Below are 23,700 nucleotides of genomic sequence, written 5' to 3'. Positions count from 1 at the left end.
TGAGCTGGATCAGACATTACCCATTACCAGTGTGGTGTAGTGGTTAAGAGCGGTAGTCACGTAATCTGGGAAACCGGGTTCGAGTCTCCGCTCCTCCACATGCAGCTGCTGGGTGACCTTGGGCCAGTCACACTTCTTTGAAGTCTCTCAGCCCCACTCACCTCACAGAGTGTTTGTTGTGGGGGAGGAAGGGAAAGGAGAATGTTAGCCGCTTTGAGACTCCTGAAGGGGAGTGAAAGGCGGGATATCAAATCCAAACTACTACTACTACTACTACTACTCTTCTTCTTCTTCTTCTTCTTCTTCTTCTTCTTCTTCTTCTTCTTCTTCTTCTTCCTTCCCCACAACCCTCCCTGCCAATTTCCCCCCACTTTCCCCATGCCTCCCCCCCCCAAATGCCTTACACTGAGACATGGTCTCTTTCACAAGGCTCCCCAGACAGTTTCCTGTGAAGGAGTGACCTTATCGTGGAAAGCCACTTGCAAATCACCATCACCAAAAGATAGGAAAGGCCATCATAAAAGAGGGGGGGGGGGACACTGATTTGCAGAAGATTTGCACTTGCAAATTATCTGCATTGATACAAAGGCACATGAGCACCCATAGAGCAATAAATAGTGGTAGGTTGGGGGTGGCTTGGTGCGGGTCCACAAATCCTTCTGATTGTGCTGCCTGAGGGGGGTTGTCCTTATGCCCAACAGTTCCTGATCACAGGTTTGGATGGCGCTCTCTGAATTCCACTGATTCTCCCCTGCATTACTCTGCTTTGACTAAAACACAGGTGTGGCACAAAGGAGGAGCCTCCCAGTTTGATAATGTATCAGATCCAGTGCTTAAATTCTGGTGTCCAGAAAGATTGCAATGTGTGTGTTCATGCGCTTTGGGAAGTGAGGGGACTACCCAGTGGAGAACTATCCAGTGGAGGCTTGTCCATAAGAGCAAAGGGTTTCCTGCCCCACCTGTCTGTCTTCTGTCATGGGCTGGCTGGATTCAGAGGAGTGGTGGGAGGCACCAGTGGGGGAACCCCCGAGGGAAGAAGGCACAGAGGCCAGGGATGGGATAGTGGGATGACAATGAGTGGTCAGAGGGAGACGAAGGAGAAGACTAGGAGGAAGAGGTGTCGGAAGCTGAAGAGGTAACAGAGTTTAGTGAGCAGGAAGAGGCTGCGGTAGGGAGCATTCCAGAATCAGAGGCAGAAGTGAAGGTATGAAGAGGGCAGAGCAAAGACAGACAAGATGAAGGAGCCTCAGATTGCTTGGGAAAGGACTGAGGGAGGAGGAGACTTAGAGAACTGTGAGAACACATTGTGTCATTGGGGCAAGAGCTACCGGGAAGAGTTGCTGTGCTCAATAGACATGGCATTTTGAATAAAGAGTCATCTTCACTGGCAATGTGTGAGTTATTACTAACTCACTCCTAGCTCCCGCCCCTGGCATCTTACGTCCAGCTGAGCCAAGGGGGTGGCACTGTCTGTCATCTTCTTCCTCCTTAGTCTCAGGGTTGCCATTTTCAGAACTCAGCAGGGAGGGAAAGAAGGCAAAACTAGAACAAGTTGTCTTCCCGTTATTGGCTCTGGTGCCACCTGCTGTTGGGCTCCCTGTCTTCCACCCTCCCGGTCCCAAAAGGCACCAGCCACTACTGGACTGGCATAATGCTAACCTGGGAAGACAGTGAATGAAATCGGCGTCTGTAGCAGACAACCAAGCATGTCTGCTGAAAACCCAGGAGGTTTTCTATAAGGAAACGGCACCCCTGCAGGCCAGAAGCAAATAGCCAGTTGACAGGAGATGCGTTGTCAGCAAATCTCTTCAGAAGCCCAGTTGAGTAAAAATAGCATCACCGAGTGTCCTTGGATGGACAAGACATGTGTTGCATTGCATCCTGGCTGAAGGGCTGGGAAACGCGGCAGTTGGCTTGAGCAGATGGGAGTGTCAGCATTTATCGGATCCGGCCTGTTAGGGACGAAGGACTGGGCTCTGAAATCACACAATGGGTGGCAATGGGAAATATGTAAACATGCTTAGCTTCCACCTAATCAATGTGACTTATGCACTTTGCTGCAAATTGTGCGTTTTAACAAATTCTTTCGAGATCTTCGCTCTCCCTATGACCTAATGGGTGGACAGCCTGGGAGGGCTGGTACCTGTAGGCAGGGAAACAGAGACAGGTGAATGGTCTGAAAGTTCAATATAGGCTGTGTGGCACGTTCCTCACATTGAGTATCTAGGCCGCAGTTGGCAGCTTTAGAGGAGCAAGTTGAATTCTACTTGAATGCCCGTGGTACTGGGAAGCATCAGTACCACCCACTGGCCATTTGTGGCAGCAGTGCTGTGGTGCTGTAGAAAACTGGGAGCGCTGCTTATTACGGGTTGTGCCAATAAAAAATATATAGATTAAATAGATAAGAGGGTAGTCTGGCTTGTGGAGAAGAACAGATCAGTCCAATCCATTTCATATACTTAGAGCTGAAACTGAACTTGAACCAAACCTGAAATAATTTTTGATGGAGTAATGAATACTAAGTTGGGTAGAATAGATGATCAGAAAGAAAGGAGAATTTGGAGGTGACCCCACAAGAATGTTTGAAAGAAATTAAACCCCTATTCCAAATTGGCATATAGTGACATAAGCACCTCTATGATAGGCAGTAAAGCACCCAGGTCTTATTTATTTGTATTATTTAATAATAAGTGGTTTACAACCCTTATCATACAATACAAACCATAAAATATTGTTTGCTTGATTCCTTAGTCTTTATGCCTTTTCATATGAAGTAACTTCAGCCTTACAGCAGCAGATGCAGTTCAGAATGCTGTGAAGTCCCAAGCGGATGCGAGCAGAACTGGGACAAATACCATAGCCCGCCTTAAGTGGCTACCCACCTTGATTCTACTCTCAGGCACCCTGCCAGCCTATATCTACTTTAGGGAGGGATGAGCAGAAGAGTGCTCACCCCCAAAATGAACTGGAGCCCACCCCCCCTTGGAGCAGGGCAGGACCAGCATAGCAAATGACATTAGAAACAACTTCATTTTAGAGCAGGGAATTCCAAAGCTCTCATGGGTATTGGTGTGCCTGCCAGTACCTTCTATGGTGCCTGTGAAAGTAAATATCCCATCAAAAACCCACAATGCATGAGAGACTGTTAGCTTTTCCTGCTTAGTTCCTATCTGCATTTGCTTGGCCTCTCCTACATACCTCCCACGGTAGCCATTTTGTGCTGTGCCACACCCCTACAGCAGCCATTTTGTGACTGGTGCCCTCAGTATTTTCTCAGAATTCCAGATGTGCCCACCGGCTCAAAAAAGTTGGTGACCCCCCATTTTGAAAGAAGGTAGAGAGGCCCACTGGGTCAGTTTGTGCTTAAGAGCATGGGAGTTGATCCCTCCCTATGATCCAAGGGATAAAAAGATGATGCCAATGTAGGAATGTTCTTTCGAAGGTTGAAATTATCCCACCATTTGAGGCATTTTCCATGTTTGCCTGAAACATAGAAGGGGATCTGATTCATTCTGGGGACAACCAATCTTCTGCTCAGTCAACCCTAAGGACAACTATGTAAGTGTTTTGGGGACCAGCAGCCACTACAGTCACCAGGAGGCTTCTCCCTCCCTCTGTCATATGAAGCCTCATTAAGAGGCAAATCTATGAACCAGGGTGTCTATCTATTCTCCTTCAAAGTGGTTGCATCTGTAGTTCCTTGTGGATTGCACAGCTTGCTCCATTTTAATTCTGATTAAATATTTAAACAACCTGCTCCTTGACTCAATGAGCGGTTTGTCTTCCTTGGCAGTTTGCCCAACCAGGGAACCAGGGACAGCCACCAAGGGTCTGATTTGCATCTCGCTGAATGCTAGTCTAAGCTTCCATGGAGCCAGTGGAGTAACAAGAAGGGCGAGGTGTCGATTGAGGCAGCAGGGTAAGGACTGGGGGAAGGGGAGCTTTCTATGAGAAATGAATGAAAGCTTCCTTGATAAGCTAAATCCAACCAGAGAGGAGATCAGCATTGTGAGAGGGCTCCTTCCAGAAGGAAACAAATATTCATTCTCTTTTAGATGTGGTTCTTTCAGTTTTGGAGGTCATAAATTAACACACACATGTTCTTAACTGGTTCCAGTTAAGGGCCTAAGAAGATCAGAGCAAGACTCTCCTGTAAGCCACGGGCTGTACCTGCCTTCCTGAATGCGCATAGTGAATGGGCCTAGTTTCAGTTGCTTAGTGCCTGCAGGGTGCATTTTCCAGTTATTTATTTATTAATTACATTTATGTCCCAACGTCCCTCCAAGGAGCTCAAGGTGGCGTACATAGTCTTCATTTCGTTCTCCAAATTATGCTCACAACAGCCCCATGAGGTAGGTCAGACTGAGAGACACAATGTGTGCGCATTCTTACAACACTTATGTTCACGTCTTGTGAAGCTGCAGGCCAGTCGCTGTTCCTGGGTGCGTAAATTAAGAACATATGCTCCTGGACCATCCACTGGGGTCTCCTGTGAGATTTCTCCTACCCCCAAAAGGCGTCATGTAGAACTAACGCTGTGCCTGTTCTTTTCTTGGTAGAATTAAGGCTGCTTCAGGAGTGAAGATAATAGACATCCGAGTCAGTGATCCGGACCAGTGGGGAGTTCAACAAGACGTGGACAATGGGAGGACACAGACCACCGCCACCATTGTATGTGAGCACATCAATCCAAATGCAGAGAGCAGGTAAGAAATCCACGCTGAGCTGCATGCAGCTGCCATTTCTAGTTAAAAGACAGCGGGGGAAAATTCAGATGCTTTTATTGATCTTTACCCTTGAATAGGAATCAATTTCTTTTTGTATTTCCAACATGAGCACAGCTTTTGAGCGTTGGAAAAATGTTCCAGGACTGGGGGCAACAAAGAGTCTTGTGGTGATGTCTTAAAGGCTAACAAATGTCTTATGGCATAGATGTTCATGGACTAGTGCCTGGGTAGTTTGTCCCAGTCATAGAAGCACAGCAGCATGGCTTAGATTCCCTTTTCTTGCCCATGGAGCTGTCCAGCAGGGCAAGGAGCTGACCGAGACAAGACTGCTGAAATATGCAGAGAAGGTGTTCTGCCTAGGAGCTGGGCACAAGGAGATGTTGCACCAGCAACAAGATCAGGATGTAATAGCTGGCCTGGCTGCTTCTCCAAAAGTCAGCCAGCAGTAAATCACACCATTCAAGGTGGCGTTAACTCTTTAATAGCATCCCCTGGGTAGGGATAGATGACTCCTTCAGTCTTGCTTTCCCTCATTTTTCCCACTTTAAGCTGAGTTCTCTACATTTCCACATCAGTTTGCATCATTTTTTAAAAATAACTTAAAAAGTCCTCATGAAAATTCATCTACAAATTTATACAGTCATACCTTGGGTTGAATACGCTTCGAGTTGAGTGTGTTCAAGTTGCGCTCCGCGGCAACCCGGAAGTAACGGAGCACGTTACTTCCGGGTTTTGCCGCTTGCACATGCACAGACGCTCAAAATGACATCACGCACATGTGCAGAAGCGGCGAAAAGCGACGCGCGCATGCGCAGACGTGCCATCACTAGTTACGTTTACCTCTAGATGCGAACAGGGCTCCAGAACGGATCCCGTTCGTATCTAGAGGTACCACTGTACTAATATACACATCTTTGTATGTATTTTGCGTTTTTGCATCCCCCCTGACATAATCCGTGGTTGTATGTTTCGTGAGATAAGCATCATTACACACACTCTCATCTTGGTATCTGCATTTTTCTTCATATTATTCGGCTGGAGAACTGCATTGCAAAATCCAGAAAAGCGTGAGTTTCGAGTGATGGTTGTGTTTCGATTCACACACTGTTTTGGAAAGATGCACCTTTAAATGGAAGGAGAATCAAATTTCTGCCCCCATCCCTACCTGTTGGACGAAAGGTCATTTTGAATCCTGATTCTGTCTTCTGTGGCATTGCACTGAATATCTTCCCCAACCCTTCCTCCCTGATGCTGGAGGGCTGCAACTCTGGGGATGATGGAGTTGGCATCCAACACCATCTGGAAGGCAAAATTTAGCTGTCCCTTGCCTGAAGTATGGACTTTGACTGGAAACCTATATAAGGCACCATTTCTGATCCCTCTCAAATCATTCTTCTGCCCCTCTGCTTTGTCATTTGCCAACCACAGCTATGGGATGGAATAATGTTTTAAAAACAGCAGCCCTATGGAAAGCAAGCCTTGTGAGGAACGGTTGAGGCTAAATGGAGAAGACTGAGCAGTGATAGGACAGCCCTATTCAAATATCTGAAGGGCTGTCACATGGAAGACGGGGAAAGCCTGTCCAAAAAGAGTTGTTAATTTGTCCCTGAGCTGGACAGTCAGAAGGATTACTCAACATTAAGCGACAGGTTTAGATTTCCCCATTACTGTGGTTGTGACTTGCATTCCGTTTAAGAACTGCATGGTAGAAAAATCACATTAATAGAGAAATATTGAGGTTAAAGGGAGAATGAAATGTAATTTTCATCTGGAGGAGAAAAAAAAAGTATTTTAATTGAAGCAGGGCTGTGTAAAACAGAGAGGTTAGCCTTAAACTTGGTGAGAATGTTGGAAGTTTGGGCTAATCCGTGAAATTATACCTGTCACAGTAACTTAGTTTTTATTAACACCATTTTCTGCTCCATGTCGAACTTCTAAATTATACAAAAGCAATGAATCTCAAGTTAATTAATACCCTGACCCTTTCCTTTGTGAGATTAGTTTTAATATTTTTTTTAGATTAATTAAAGTATGCAAATAGAAAACTCCAGAAGATCCATTCCAGATTTGCAAATATTGTTGCTCTACAAGTAAATATTTAATTTTGATCTTCCTTTTCATTTGGTGTTCCACCTTTCCTTGCTGTTAGTTTAGTACTGCGATGGGAAACCACAAGTCTAGGGCCATATGTAGCCTTCCAGGCTTCTCTGCCCGGCCTTTGGGAATCTCGCTAGCCCCCCCCCCCCAGGGCACAGCCCTCACCAACCCTGCTTCACACCTTCCTTGACTGCAATGCACCCTTGAACTTGGATAATGGCTGTTACTGCCCAGACTGGTGACAGAGGGTTGCCCGGAAGGGAATGTGGCTGGAAAAAGGTTGCCCACCCCTGGTTCATAAGATTTAGTTACCCCATAACAAAATGAAAGGTATTCTCCCATCTCCTCAAAGCCTTCATAGTAGGTCAGTATAGTCTGTGAATCTGCTACTCCTCTTTGCAATGTAAGAACCTGCTTTTAAGTTCTTGACCCCATAGCTTTCTAAAATTACTGCTGAAAAAGCCAGGTACCAGCACCCTACTTCTGGTAAGCCTCTGAGCATGTCAGGATAACTAATTGGCTTGGAAGAAGAGACAATGTGACAGAGATGGATTGCCTCCTGGGGCGGGGAGTGTGTGTGTGTGTGTGTGTGTGTGTGTATGAGAGAGAAGCCTATATTTGTAAGCAGGCTGTGACCATTCCTTCGGAGAGTTTAGGGCAGGCCCTGGTCTGCACAAACACATTTTTTATTTTATAATTTATTGTTATACTATAATCTTATTTATTTACCAAAATGGAGCCATTTTGGACTCACAGCTATCCATGGAAGCGCAGGTTAGTTCTGTGTCCAAGGCTGTCTATGAGCTCCAATAGGTGTGATGGCTGACACCTTACCTGCCTGTGCACCGTCTCACCAGAGTGGTGTATGTTCTGGTTATCTCCCGCTTGGACTATTGCAATGCACTTTTTGTGGGGCTGCCTTTGAAGGTGACTTGGGAACTACAACTAATCCAGAATGTGGCAGCTAGACTGGTGATCGGGCGCGGCTGCCGGGATCATCTACATTGACTCCCGGTACGTTTCCAAGCACAATTCAAGGTGTTGTTGCTGACCTTTAAAGCCCTAAACAGCCTTGGTCCTGTATACCTGAAGGAGCGTCTCCACCCTAATCGTTCAGCCTGGACACTGAGGTCCAGTTCTGAGGGTCTTCTGGTGGTTCCCTCACTGCAAGGAGTGAAGTTACAGTGAACCAGGCAGAGGGCCTTCTTGGTAGTGGCACCTGCCCTGTGGAACGCCCTCCCATCAGATATCAAGGAGATAAACAACTCTACAACTTTTAGAAGACACCTGAAGGCAGCCCTCTATACAGAAGTTTTTAATGTCTGATGTTGTTTTTACTGTGTTTTAAATATTTTGTTCAGAGCCACCCAGAGTGACTGGGGCACCCCTAACCCCCAAACCCAAACTAACCCGAAACCCTAAGCCCCTAACACTAACCTCCTAACCCCTAACTCCTAAGCCTAACCCCCAACCCTCAGGTTACAGCTGAGATGGGCATGGAGCTATATCTGAGGGCAAGTCATGCCAAAGAGGGTGGTGGCTGGAAGAGTCTCCCTGCCCACTTCCCCTCTCCTTCTTTACCACCTAGGGATTTCAGAGAATTTCACCAGGAATGGAAATGAGAGCAATTTGCTGCAATTTGCATGTCTGCCTGAGGTCAGAAATGATGATCATGTATGTGAATATTGCAAGTCGATGTTTTCTTAGTCTGTGAACATTCATAAATAATTGCATTGTTTTCCCATGTTGTCTTAGGTGTTTCCTCTGCTATGCCCTGACGTTAATGTCGTAATTGAGGACATATTTAATTCCATTAGTTCTGGCCACAGCACATAGTAAGATGGATAATGTCAGTTTTAGTGCGAGCTGAACTGCAGTGGAACAGAAACACGGCTGGCTGCAATGTGCATAGAATGGGACAGAAATTGCTGCCTCCTTATATAGTGCCAGGCTGAATCAAATGCAATAGGAAGACAGGAAGCTGCTTTGTACTGAGTCAGATCCCTGGTCCAACTGACTGCAAGCAGCTTTCCAGGGTTTCAGACAGGGAACACTCCCAGCCTGACCTGGAGATGTTGGGGATTGAACTTGGAACCTTATGTATGCAAAGCATATGTTCTGCCACTGATCTACAGCTCTTCCCCTAGTCAAAGAACGGCTACTATGGCTCTGAATGTGCTCTTGCTTTCTCAGTTTTGACCTTGCAATGGGGATTTCAGAACCCTAAATCGTCCCTGTTTGCAAACCACAACACACACTTATCAAGGGAGCCTTGAAATTATATGCACATTTGAAAGGAAAAGCACACTGTGCCGACCAACATTATCAAAGACTGGGATACCAGCATATGTAGTATGTGTCTGACTACTAAAGAGGTGAATTCATAAACGTATTCTGAACAATACAAAAAGCCAGGAAAAGGCTTTAATCTATGAATTGCAACAACCTTGGACAAAATGGATTTCTAATAGAATATAATGTAAACCGCCTGAGACATTGTGATAAGGAATTCAGTTTTTTTTAAAAAATGGGGGGAGAGAAATATGTGACACGCTTTGCATGAAAGGTCTTAATTTAAAATATCTTAATGAGCACTCAATTTGCGTGAGCAAATTGGAGAACTTGAGATGAAAACCCGGTGATAAGGGATAATACTGTGGATGAGAGGAGGGGAAAGATTAGAAAAGTAAGCATATTTGAAAGCGGTTTGAAAAAGATAGCAAGAGCAGAGCAGAGACAGAGACTGGATTTATTAACTCACTCCCATTGCGCACTGTTGTTCGCCTGACTTTGGGGTACAGTATATTGTGACTTTTATGGCCAGCAAGAACCAAAGAAAGTATCTGTGGTTACGATCATAAGGAGAGGAGAAAGGTGCTTAGGAAGTTAAGGGTACTCCACAGTCAACTTGGAGATCTGGATGAGAGCGCTTGATTCCCTGTCTTCATGCACACAGTTCCTCCAAAGTGCTTGATTGAAGCAAAACTTATTATGGCGCACTTGTCTGTTGCAAAGCTAAATGTGTCTGGCAAAAGCACTAGTGGAAACTCAGATGATTTTGCTGCTGCTGTTGCCGCCATCCATCTGTCTCGGGTGACAATGGAGATGAGTGCACCTTTGGGAGTGAATTCAAACTGTTGTAAGGTTGCAGTCCCTGCTGTGGCTGTAGAGACCGACATGGGAGAGACATGTATTGTTGCAGCCGGGGCGGATGAAGGCATCTGGTTGTGCTGCTGTAGATAGAATCATAGAATCATAGAGTTGGAAGAGACCACAAGGGCCATCGAGTCCAACCCCCTGCCAAGCAGGAAACACCATCAGAGCACTCCTGACATATGGTTGTCAAGCCTCTGCTTAAAGACCTCCAAAGTAGGAGACTCCACCACACTCCTTGGCAGCAAATTCCACTGTCGAACAGCTCTTACTGTCAGGAAGTTCTTCCTAATGTTTAGGTGGAATCTTCTTTCTTGTAGTTTGGCTCCATTGCTCCGTGTCCGCTTCTCTGGAGCAGCAGAAAACAACCTTTCTCCCTCCTCTATGTGACATCCTTTTATATATTTGAACATGGCTATCATATCACCCCTTAACCTCCTCTTCTCCAGGCTAAACATGCCCAGCTCCCTTAGCCGTTCCTCATAAGGCATCGTTTCCAGGCCTTTGACCATTTTGGTTGCCCTCCTCTGGACACGTTCCAGTTTGTCAGTGTCCTTCTTGAACTGTGGTGCCCAGAACTGGACACAGTACTCCAGGTGAGGTCTGACCAGAGCAGAATACAGTGGCACTATTACTTCCCTTGATCTAGATGCTATACTCCTATTGATGAGGCCCAGAATTGCATTGGCTTTTTTAGCTGCCGCGTCACACTGTTGGCTCCATGGCGTTTCTTCTCTCTGTGCTCCTCCAAGTGTCATTCCTCCTCTGGTCACTGCTATGATGCACGACCTGACTGCTTATCTTCAGGCACTGCAAGAGATCCCGACACAGTGGGGTCAGGGCTGTAGGCATCAATGCAGAGATGGTCTGTCAATGGATGTGGTGCCCAAAGCCAGTGCCCCGTAAAGTATGCCCTTGGGCATCCTGCCACCTTTCATTCTGTGGGCATGACCAAGTCAGCATAGACATCGCTGAGACAGGAGTGCAAACAGTCTGGGAATGTGGGTTTGGGAAAGCACATCCTTTTTGAAATTTTGTGATTCTATGGGGTACCTCCCTTCCACACTGTGGCTCCTGACAGTCGCCCCCCTAATGCAGACCCCACTCTGAATTATTCAGGACTGGGATCCCAAGGATTAGGTGCAAAACAAATTTAAATAAGTGCAGATGAACAGGTGAGACTCTAGATAAGTGGCATCTGGGACTGGAATGTGTAGCTAGCTGGAAGCCTGCTTGCATTAATAGCGTCACAGGGAGCCATTGCAAATTCTGCTATTGTTTCCTCCTCGTTTCTTTGTCCCTGTTTTGTTTCTGAGACCATCTGAAGGCAAGTACCTGTGGGTGGCACAGCCTCTGTTGCCCAGCAACTTAAAGTACATAAAAGATTGCTATAGTAGCAGAATGGAAACCTTTTGTTCCTGGGGGCCACTTAAGGAGAAGCAAGAGAGAGAGGCAATTTTCAGGATGAAAATGCAAGAGAAACATCGAGGCCTGTTCTCGAAAACACAGTGCTGAGCATAAGGAGATTATATCAGAGTCCTCTTTGTTGAATTTTGAAAATCAAATCAAATAGTTAAGTCACTTCGATCCACTGTGGTTTAAGACTTTGTGTGTTCTTAGAAAGGGAGTCTGGCCAGTGTAGAGAGGACCAGTGGGTGCCTAGAAGAGGCATGATGCTGGAATCGTAAGAATGTTATCAATATAATCATTTGAGGGCTCGTCCAACTCAGTATTCTGTTTCCAACAGAGGACAGCAAGACATTCTGGAAACTGACAAACAAGTCATGGAGGTCATGGCCTTCTCCTCTTGCTTCCCCTCAGCACCTGCTTATTGGATGTATACTGCCCCTATGTATGGAGGCACCATGTGGCTATTATGGCTAGCAGGCATTGGTACACCTGCCCTCCATCTCTTTATCTAATTCAGTGATGGACCAGCGGTGGCTCTCTCAGATGCTGTTGCCCTCCAATGCCAACAGCCCCAGGAAACAAGGGCAGATATAATGAGATTTGGAACCCCTGGACATCTGGAGAGTTGCAGATTGCCTTTGTTGTTTAGTCGTTTAGTCGTGTCCGACTCTTCGTGACCCCCTGGACCAGAGCACGCCAGGCCCTCCTGTCTCCCACTGCCTCCCACAGCTTGGTCAGACTCATGTTTGCCGCTTCAAGAACACTGTCCAACCATCTCGTCCTCTGTCGTCCCCTTCTCCTTGTGCCCTCCATCTTTCCCAACATCAGGGTCTTTTCCAGGGAGTCTTCTCTTCTCATGAGGTGACCAAAGTATTGGAGCCTCAGCTTCACGATCTGTCCTTCCAGATTCCCTACTCCTGGTCTAATCCTAGTTAGTGGCTGCCACTCCCAGCTCTTGTGCTTTTTGAGCAAAAAGCCTATGACATGAACATACCTGTTTATGTCTCTATACCAGCAGCAACAGCCCACCCAGCCAATCCCACAAGGGTGGGAAAGCAATTAATCACCCTTGTTGCTATTAAAATCAACTCAAAAGCCCCAAGAGTTTGACTCTTCCATTGTCTCCTGAGACAGATGGATGCCAACAGCTATGGCCGGAGTGGGGAACTTCTGGCCCATGTGGCCAGTTTCCTCATACTGTCCTCAACTGCCCCATGCCTGATGCCACATGGCAAGTAAGGACAGCTCCAGAGGAACCATTGGTGCTTTGCAAGCCCTTACCATCAGCTGATGGTTGGTGCCCGCAAAGCACTGTGCTTTTGCCTGCATGTCAAATTTGGCCTGCAGGCAAAGGAAACAGTTCAGCTATGGTCATGGTGACATCAGGTGATCGACAGGTGGGCAGCCCCTCCCACCCATCAAAGCTGCCCTGTAGGGGTGGGATGAGGATATTCCCCACCAGCTGGATCCAGTTGCCCACCCTCGCACTTCTGCCATCACAGCCCCACCAAGCCCCTCCTAGAAACCTTCAAATGATTTAACGCCTCTCTGAAATTATCACGCTTTCAGCTTCTTCAGGCTGCCCCCCTCCTCTCAATTTCAAGCTGAAAGTTTTTGTAAGGATTGGCTGAATTTATGGGTTCAGTTTATACATCTGGCATTAAAAGTGTCTCATCTATGAAAACGACACGTCTGCGTTTCTAGCAATGCGGCTGGAAGGAGGAGAGGGGATTTGAATCACAGAAGTTCCCTCTTCAGTGAAGGATTTGTGTGGGGAAGTTTTGTGGCCTTCCTCCTGCTTGGAGACGTCAGACGTAGGCTCTCTTGACTCATAAAAGCCTCTGATATTTTGAAGGGGAAATAAATTGCTGTGTCTGGCAGCTCTGGGCAAACCCCACATCTCCCAAGTGCTTGTTTGAATCTGTATGTCTGCTGCATGCAGGTTGCCGAGGTCTTTTTCAGACTGAGAGGGGAGCAGGTTGCTTAAGAGAAGCGAACCTGGTTCAGGTTGGCATTCATTCCACGTAATTCTCTCTATGAAAGCTGTCCCAATCGCAGGAAAACTTCCTTCATTATTAATTTTTAAAATGTAATAATGTTTTTTGGGGGGCTGTGTTGAAGGTTCATGGAAATTGACAGCCTTGCAGTGTGTGTGAGAGAGAAAGCAAGCAAGAGACATCATGAGCTGTGTGGTGTAATGGTTAGAGTCCAGTTACAGGCAGTACATTATTAAGAAGGTTTCCAGTGCTGTGGAATGCCCACGCCACTGAAATAATACGAGAGACCCCCTCCCAAAATAATAGATTGGCAAATTAAATTACAGGAATTTGTGGAGATGGCTCAATTGACTAGCAAACTCAGAGGAAACTCAAAGCAAAAATTTGCAGAAAAATGGGATGGTTATAGAAGATATGTTCAAAAATACAATAATAGTTTTGACTCAGTGCTAGCGTTCGAGTGATAATGGAAGTAAAAGGAGGTGGACAACAATTAAGGATTTATTATGTTTTCTGAATGTATTGGAAAATCTATATAGAAAGGTTTATTGTTTTGTGACCATTCAATTGTAAGATAAAACATATGCAAAGTCAAAATTGAAGAAAAGATTTTGTAAGATAAAAGGGGAAAAATATTTATTTTCATTATTTTCATTATTATTATTATTATTATTATTATTATTATTATTATTATTATTATTTGTGTGTTTGTGCAGGTGTGTGTTTTGTATGGAATGTTTGGGACGAAATAAGACGGTAAATAACAAACAAAATATTGATGTATGTAATTTTTATTTCTCAATTATATTTTGTGGTAGTATGGTTGTAATGTTTTTTTTTTTAATAAGATATTTATTAAGGTTTCAACATATTACAAAATATGCAAACAAAACAACGAAAAAAGAATTAAAGAAAAAAAATAAAAGAAAAAAGATAAATACAAGATAAAAAACAATTTAAAAAACAGATTGGTCTTTCCATGTCTTATCTTTCATTTGCTTGTTTCCCCGACCTCCTCACACCTCCCTTTTTGTATTCCAGTTCAAATTAGTTAGTTCAGCAAATCCTTTCCCTCTTTAATTTTATCTTAATCTCTTATCTTAAAATATAATAACTTTAAATTTTCACCTGTTAACAATCCATTTTTACATATTCCTTTTAACATTGCTGCTTAAAACCACTTAACTTCAGTCCAACATCATTCTAACATTCATTAATTTAGCAGTGTTTCTGTAAATAGTCTTTAAATTTCTTCCAATCTTCTTCCACCGACTCTTCTCCCTGGTCTCAGATTCTGCTGGTCATTTCCGCCAGTTCCATATAGTCCATCACCTTCATCTGCCATTCTTCCAGAGTGGGTAAATCTTGTGTCTTCCAATACTTTGCAATAAGTATTCTTGCTGCTGTTGTAGCATACATAAAGAAAGTTCTATCCTTCTTTAGTACCAATTGGCCAACCATGCCCAGGAGAAAGGCCTCTGGTTTCTTCAGGAAGGTATATTTAAATACCTTTTTCATTTCATTATAAATCATCTCCCAGAAAGCCTTAATCCTTGGGCACGTCCACCAAAGGTGAAAGAATGTACCTTCATTTTCTTTGCATTTCCAACATTTATTATCGGGCAAATGATAGATTTTTGCAAGCTTGACTGGTGTCATGTATCACCTGTAAATCATTTTCATAATATTCTCTCTTAAGGCATTACATGCCGTAAACTTCATACCTGTGGTCCATAACTGTTCCCAGTCAGCCATCATTATGTTATGTCCAACATCTTGTGCCCATTTAATCATAGCACATTTCACCGTTTCATCCTGAGTATTCCATTTCAACAGCAAGTTATACATCTTTGACAAAATCTTATTTTTGGGTTCTAACAGTTCTGTTTCCAATTTTGATTTTTCCACCTGGAAGCCAATTTTCTTGTCCAAATTATATGCCTCCTTATCTGATAATAATGAAGTCAATCTCACACTTTGTTTTTTAGTTTTTCAAAACTCTGCAGGTTGTAATGTTTTTTGTAACATAAAATAATTCAATAAAAATTATTTTTTTAAAAAAAGAAATAATATGAGAGACCCCATCAGTATTGGCATCCTACTGGCTCTTGAAGATACATATGAACTTCCTGCTCTAATCAGTTTAATTGCTCTTTTAACTGCTTTAATGGTTATGCTTTTAAACAAGCTTGTTTTATTGTATATTTTGATTATGGTTGTTTTTAATGTTTCGATGGAATTGTGTGTTTTAATTATGTGTGGCTTTTTTATAATTGATTTTGTAGCCATAAACTGCTTCGAAAGCATTTTGGCATGTAAGCAAATAAAAAAAACTTTGAGAAGCGGGAACTTGTCTTAGAGGAGGGTGAAAGAACCTGGGAACCCAAGTCTTTGAGGTAAGGTTAAAGGAGTTGGATTATGTTTCTTAACTAATTAGCAAGATGTATAGACTGCTTAATCAGCAAAAACCTGTCATTTACACAAAACATTAAGATATACATAAGAAAAAGTACTGATAAAATCTAACTTTGAAAAAACCCCAACACAAGTAGACATGAAATTTATCAAAAGATAGATAAAATCTGCAGTTTTAAAGGCAAATCCACGCAGTCAATTGTATGTCTGAGTTGGCTTGCCTAAGTACAGTGGTACATCAGGTTACATACGTTTCAGGTTACATACGCTTCAGGTTACAGACTCCGCTAACCCAGAAATATTGCTTCAGGTTAAGAACTTTGCTTCAGGATGAGAACAGAAATTGTGCTCTGGCAGCGTGGCAGCAGCAGGAGGCCCCATTAGCTAAAGTGGTGCTTCAGGTTAAGAACAGTTTCAGGTTAAGTACGGACCTACGGAACGAATTAAGTACTTAACCTGAGGTACCACTGTAAAGCTTTTTAATAGGCACCGAAAACAGCACCGCGAAGGCCTCTATCCATTATCAATGCACAGGGGCTTGCAGAGGTGCTGCCACACTAAAGGATCAATTCCTTGCATGTGTGGAGCAAATTACGTGGCACTTGTAAAAGTGCCAGTGCCGCAGATCAAACCAGGCAACACTGACACATTTTGGTATTCATGGCAAAAGGCACAACGTCAGTGGTCGTTCAACACATGGTGTGCCCATTGGGTTGTGGACTCCCTTGCACTGAAGGTTTTTAAAGTGGGGTTGGGTGGCCATTTGCAAGGGATTCTTTAGCTGAAATTCCTGCATTGCAGGAGGTTGAGCTAGATGACCCTTGGGGTCCCTTCCAACCCTATGATTCATTGATTCTATGACACGGAGCTTTTCTCTAACCCCGCTCTGGCATCTAAATCAGCACCTCCCAAACCACAAGGCTCCTCTCCCGAATTGGTCTCCAGACTCTCATCCTATTTCTCTCCTGCAAAGAAGTCTCCACAGGGCTCATGACACCTGCAAATTATTTGTCTGTGTTTGGAATGGGCTGCACTGTTGAAACAAGGCATTTTAAGGGCCGAACTAACAAGGGAGAGTGATGAAGATGCACCTCACCTGAGGCTGGCCCTGAAGGGGCCTATGGTTTGAGGACGGGGTGTCAGAAGGAGCCCTGCTTTTGCCTGTGAAGTGTTGAAGGCTGAGAAATAGAGTTTTGGAGCTGAAGGGTGACGAGATCTCAACAGCCTTGAGAATCGTATTCATTCTGGGTTAGGAACAATGAAATTATATGGCTGTCTCCTGCTGGGAATCTCATAGACAGGTAACCACAGGAAGCTTCTACTGACCAGCAAGCTCATAGACCTTCCCCTTTCTGTGCTCCTATTTCAGCAGACTGACTGCCGATTCAATAAAATCTCCAGTGGAGACAGGTCATTGTGATTATTGAGTGGTGGTGTCTGAATAATTACAAGGCAGCTCGACTTCCATAAGACCAACCTGCTCCTTGTGCAAACACACACTCCAAGTTGAGTCAGTACCATTCCCCTCCTCCCCCATGGAGGTTTATAACGTTTTTGTTTAGCTTTGCTCCTGCACAGCTGTTGTGTTACAATGAGAAGGAGTGCTTGGAAGAAGTAATGAAGCCTTTGTGACTGGAAACGGAGGACTTGCCACTCTCAAGCAATGCAAAGCTCGCACACACAGAGACACACTGGTGTTCCCTGGTGCGCCCAAACTGAAATGCGCACCCAGATAATGTTCATGAGTGGACAGATAAAGACATACACGGACTGTGTTATGTTCTCACCCAGGGCCAGCAGGGGGATACTGTAGATAGTTATGCAAATAAAGGATCGAAAGTGATGTTCAGTGATTGGATAGTTTTAGAAAGTTGTTACAGTAACGTTGTACTGGAGCTCTATATAAGCAGGCTGACTGAACCCTTCAGTTCAGTTCTGTCCTGGCCTATGAATAAACAAGAGCTGCTGAAGAATCGCTGTATCGTCTGATATGTTCACCCACAACTTAACACTGGCGACGAGGATGGGATGGATGGACAACAGAGCACAGCCAGATGCAGCCACCCTCTGAGCAGAGCTGAATCCCTTAGCTTAACAACTTAACAGACTGCCTTGCCCGAGTGGTGTATGCTTTGGTTACCCCCCCCCTTGGACTAGTGCAATGTGCTTTATGTGGAGTTACCATTGAAGGTGACCCAGAAACTACAACTAATCCAGGAGTGGCCACCGAGACCACATAACACCGGTCTTGAAAGACCTACATTGGCTCCCAGTACGTTTCCAAGCACAATTCAAAGCGTTGGTCCTGACCTTTAAAGCCCTAAATGGCCTCGGTCCAGTATACCTGAAGGAGCATCTCCACCCCCATCATTCTACCCAGACACTGAGGTCCCGCGCTGAGGGCCTTCTGGCAGTTCCCTCACTGTGAGAAGAGGAGTTACAGGGAACCAGGCAGAGGGCCTTCTCGGTAGTGGCGCCTGCCCTGTGGAACATGGTCCCACCAGATGTCAAAGAGAACAACAACTACCAGACTTTTAGATGACATCTGAAGGTGGCCCTGTTAAGGGAAGCTTTTAATGCTTGATGTATTACTGTATTTTAATATTGTGTTGGAAGCCGCCCAGAGTGGCTGGGGATGCCAGATGGGCGGTGTATAAAGAATAAATTATTATTATACAGTCAGATGTCATTAGTAAAACATGGAGGACAGCAGGATATTCCACTGGAAAGAGGGACTAGTCACATGGTCAGGAAGTGGATTCACAACTGGCACCAGGACCTGTTCTCTTACTATTTCTTACTGTTGGGATTATAGAATTGTAGAGTTGGAACGGAACCCCAAGAATAATTTAACCCAGTGCCTTGCAATGCAGGAATCTCAGCTAAAGCATCCATGACAGATGGCCATCCAACCTCTGTTTAAAAACCTCCAACGAAGGAGAGTCCACAAGCTCCCGAGGAAGACCATTCCACTGTCCAACAGCTCTGAACTGTCAGAAAGTTCTTCCTGATGTTTAGTCAGAATCTCCTTTCTTGTAACTTAAAGCCATTGCTTCGAGTCTTACCCTCCAGAGCAGGAGAAAACAAGTTTCCTACGTCTTCCATTTGACAGCCCTTGAGAGATTTGAAGATGGCTATCATGGGTTCAGGCCATGGAAAGAGGTGGGAGAAATTTGGTTTGATTGCATTTTGATGCGAGCCTACGTAATTCACACTTCCTGAAACAAGAAGCAAACTGGGTTGTAGCTCGCTTTCAAAATCTGCATTCCTCTGAATTTTGTGATGCAGTCTCCCACCCAAGGAAGTGCACAAAATTACATATTTTAGGAGAATGTTTGCAGGCAGATGCGTATATTAGTGAAAATAACATTCAAGGGTGCATTACATTAGACAAAGCACCATACAAAGATGTGTCTATTGGGAGAAATGTGTATTGAAAATCTTTGGGAGGACATTTTTAAAAAAGAAATTTGAAAACTGATGCAGAAACTTAAGATTGGAAAAATGAGGAAGTGAGGGAAACTAAAACAGATAGATTCATCTGCCCTTAGCCATGGTAAGGAGTGTTCTGCATCTGATAGATTGCTGTCAAAATGTGGTTTGTTGACTTGGATTACTGCAATAATACTGGAATGATGCTTGACTCCTTAAAAGAGTTTGCAGGTAGACAAGGAGAGAGTTAAATGTCTCTGTGAAGTCCTGGGTGGGCAGAGCTGGCAGTCTGCACACTGTTTCAATCTGTTGTGATTTGACAGGTGCAATGTCGGTTTTGCTGGTGGACACAGTTTAATTTCAGGGTAGGATAGTCTGTAAAATTAAGGTTGCAAGAGCGTGTTGGTTGGTTGCAGGGGCAGAAGGAGATGAGAGGAATCCCTCCAGCTCATTTGGGTAAAGGCTGATGATGTGCTGCTCTGCTGTTGCTTGACGTGGTGGAAGTGAGCTTTTGCTTCTCCTCTTGGCTATACAGAGGGCACTTCTTCTTCTTCTTTTTTTTAAAATGATATTTATTGAGATTTTACAAACAATAAAAAGTTACAAAATTAAAAATAGGAAATAAGAAAAGAGTAGCAATAATAAAAAAAGGAAATACAAAAATACAAAGACAAAATACATAAAAAATAAAAAAGTTAAAAAGAAATCAATATTTTCATGTCTTATATTTCATTTACTTGTTTCCTGACCTCCTCACACCCCCCTTTTTGTATTCCAGTTCACATAGTTAGTTCAGCAAATCCTTACCCTCTATCATTTATCTTTACTTAATATCTTAACCTATTATAACTATATATTTCCAATCATTGTCAATCCGTATTTACATATTCTTATTAATCTTTTTACCAATACCGCTTATTTTCAATCCAACATCCCTTTAACATTCATTAATTTTACAGTATTTCTGCAAGTAGTCTTTAAATTTCTTCCAGTCTTCTTCCACCACCTCTTCTCCCTGATCTCAGATTCTGCCAGTCATTTCTGCCAATTCCATGTAGTCCATCACCTTCATCTGCCTACAGAGGGCACTTCTTCCTCTGTAGGACTGAATGTAAGACCTTACTTTGCCATCATGTTCAGGCATGTCCAAAGTCCATCTTGGGGGCCTAACCGAGTCGATTTAATCCGTCCCCCGTGGCAGTATATGTCCTGGGGTAAAATCCCCCCAAAAGTTCAACACCTTTGATGTTCACCTAATCAAATCTGGCCCTCTTTGAAAAATGTTTGGGCACTCCAAGGGAAGGGTAGGGAATCTCAGGCCTGGGGGCCAAATGCAGTCCTCCAGCCTTCTCCATCTAGCCCTCAGGACTCTCCACAGACTCCATCCCCCCTCAGCCACAGCCCTTCGCTTCCTAGGCCACACCCTTCACCAGTCCTGTGGTGATTTCTTTCCATGTAGCTTTGTCCTAACAAGAGTTGAACGGAGCATGCCCCCCCCAATTCAGTGCCCCTTGGCAACACCCCCTCCCCACAATTCCATCCCTCCCCACCCACAGAACACCTTGGATGTATCATCATTCTGGGCATGCAAAATGGTGGCAAAATGGCACCCATCCTCTCACTGGAGTCAAAACCTAGGATGGTGCTCCTGCCAGTTGTGCAGCTAAAGGCATCTGGTGCCAGCGCTAGGAGACTGGATTTATTAATGGGCTACCACCTAATACTGTTGTTTGCTTGACTTCGGGGTATAATACAGCTTTTATGGTTGGCAAATCCAGAAGAGATAATAGTGGTTACGTGCATAAGGAGAGGAGAAAGATGCTTAGAAAGTCAAGGGTACTCAACAGCCTGCTTGGAAATTTGGATGAGAGCGCTTGATTCCTTGTCTTCAGGCACACAGTTCCCCCAAAGGCTTTCTGCAGTGCTTGCGTGAAGCAAAACATATTACAGCACACTTGTCAATCGGAAAGCTAAATGATTCCAGTGGAAATGCTAGTTGAAACTGGTGCGATAGTGTCATCAAACGCCAGAATCTGTTGCCGTTTGTTAGCCTCTGTGCTCCACTTGTGGGTTTTGTAGAAGCGTCCAGATAGCCAGTGTGGGAAACCACACACTGAGCCTGGTGACCCCTTCAGTCTATGGGAAGAGGGCTTCTCGTGTGGGCAAGTGCGCTTGAGCTCATGTTCTGCTTGTAGGCCTCACAGAAGCCTCTGATTGACCACTGTGAGAACAGAAAGCTGCTGGGTATGTGGAACTCAAGTTGCTTAAGGTTTTGTGAATTAACCCAAGAACCTTAAACCTGGCCTGGAAGGAAATGGTCAACCAGTGCAACTCTCTCAGCAGAGGAGTGAGATGTTGTCAGTAGCCTGATCCTGTGAGCATTCTGGCCACTGAATTCTGCAATAGTTTCAGCTCCCAGACCAGATACAAGGGCAGTCCCACATGAAGTTTGTTCAGTAATCAAGTCTCCACTTTACCTGCAGTTATGGCAGATAGGAGCACTAGACATCCTTGGCGAAACCACACTGCTGAAGTGCCCACAGCATGTGTCACAACCAGACAACATGCCCAAAGGATCCTGGAATTGCAGTTGGTTAAGGGTACTGAGTGCTAGGAGACCCCTCCCATGGCTACAGTTCCCAGAGTTCTCTGGGAAGAGGGATAGACTGTTAAACCACCTTGGGAACTGTAGCTCTGGGAGTAGAGTAGGGGTTTCCTAAAAACTCTCAGCACCCTTAAGAAACTATAGTACCCAGGATTCTTTGGGGGGAAACTGTGACTGTTTAAAGTGGCATGATAATGCTTTAAATGTGAGGTCCAGATGTGGCCTTGCTCCAGGTTGGAGGGGTTCAAGTAAAGCAGATTAACTTGGACTGTGGTTGCATGGGAAACTGTTTGGACAAAACCTTCTCCCTGTTTTTAGGTTTCTGAGCCACCCCTACTCTTCTTAAGAAAAGTCCTTCCTACAATCAGGGGGAAATTTGCAGCTGAGTACTGGACGTGATAGATATCCATTATACCAAATTCCCCCTCCTCTCCTTTTGAAAATAACAATAAAAAAACATATCATTGGGAACAACCCCCAGTTGCATTCCACCAGGCTCGAATTGGGCTGCGAATGGGGGCTTTCTTTTTGCTGTTTTGTTTTGGAAGTGTGGGGCCTAATTATTTGCTAAAAGATTTGCGTTTACCATTTGACTTTTTAATTAGCTCCATGCAACATGGGGTTGGAAGGGCGAAGGTTTGAGAAGAGGGGCTGCTGGAAGTTTCATATGCAAATAGCAGCGCTGGTGTAACAGCAGCAAGGCTTCTTAATTTCAAGGTAGGATAGTTTGTGTAATTAAGGCCTTTTAAAAATATGTATGTGTGCATATATGTATGTATGTGTGTTTGTGTGTATTATGCACACTCACATTCACACACACACACACACACACACACACACAAACTCGGCAGGGAAGATGGAGGTGGGAAATAATTTGAAACATTCCACCGGAACATTAATGTGTCACTAACTACACGTCTCCGCAGGGAACTCAACAGTTCTTTTATATCTTGGTTTAAAGAGATTTGCTTTTTGTGAGTTGTTGCTTTACCAGAGTTGCAGAATGCGAGGGGGATTTTTTTCATGTGTAATAGGCGCATGGAGCTGACTCACAGCCCTGATCCATCTCTACAGAGCTTGGCATAGTGGTTTGAGCAGCCTTCCCAACCAGGCTGCAACTCCCATCTGCCACGGTCAGCACCTGGGAGTTGTAGCCCAAAACCTCTGGAGGGCACCAAGTTGGGAAAATCTGGGTTTGAGCAAGGGTAACTAATATGGTGCTTTCCATGAGTTGCTTGACTACAATTCCTATCACCCTTGACTTTTGGCTCTGTTGGCTAGGGATGATGGGAGTGGGAATCCATTAACCTCTGGAGGCGTTGTGTTGGCTACTCTTAGGTTAGAGTGCCTGGCAAGGAGCAGGGAGTCTCAGGTTCTCCTCTCTGCCAAGAAGCTCACCAGTTAACTTCAAGCCAGTCTTGCTTTCTCAGCCTAACATACCGTATTTTTCGCTCCATAAGACGTACCTGACCATAAGACGCACCTAGTTTTTAGAGGGGGAATGCAAGAGAAAAAAAATTCTTTAAAGGGAGTGCTTAGCAGAGGCTGTATGCATCCCAGGCTCTGCTCAGCGCTCCCTTTCACGAACCGCGTGGAGCATGTGTGCGGCGCTTGGGGGCTTTTCCCCCAAGGAGGGAGAAGGGCAGCCCATCAGTGACTATGTGGCTTGTGAAAGGGAGCGTGGCTCTTGCTGGCTTTTGTGGGAGGTGGGGGAAGGGACAGAGGTGTTCTGAGGGTAAGGTGGAGGGAGAGCCTTGTGCACCAGATGTGAGCAAACATCAAATGGGGAGCCCACTTTTGATCCAGGAACAATGCTCAGGTGCAAATTAATGGCTTGGCACCAAGGACTAAGAGTTAAGGAATG

General features: G+C 44.7%; 1 protein-coding gene across 2 annotated transcripts in view; it reads left to right on the top strand.

The window, feature by feature from the left end:
- Positions 1-23,700, top strand: part of TMEM132B (transmembrane protein 132B) — a 375,194-nt gene that overhangs the window by 161,155 nt on the left and 190,339 nt on the right. For both annotated transcript variants that reach the window (XM_083476418.1, XM_083476419.1), the window contains one exon: positions 4,560-4,706. In XM_083476418.1, the coding sequence (XP_083332544.1) occupies positions 4,560-4,706 (147 nt within the window). The remainder of the gene's footprint in view (positions 1-4,559; positions 4,707-23,700) is intronic.

The sequence above is a fragment of the Podarcis liolepis genome (assembly GCF_965112155.1).
Source record: "Podarcis liolepis genome assembly, chromosome: 15".
Taxonomy (NCBI): domain Eukaryota; kingdom Metazoa; phylum Chordata; class Lepidosauria; order Squamata; family Lacertidae; genus Podarcis; species Podarcis liolepis.
Note: the sequence above shows the minus strand (reverse complement) of the source record. Positions and strands in the feature narration are given on the sequence as shown.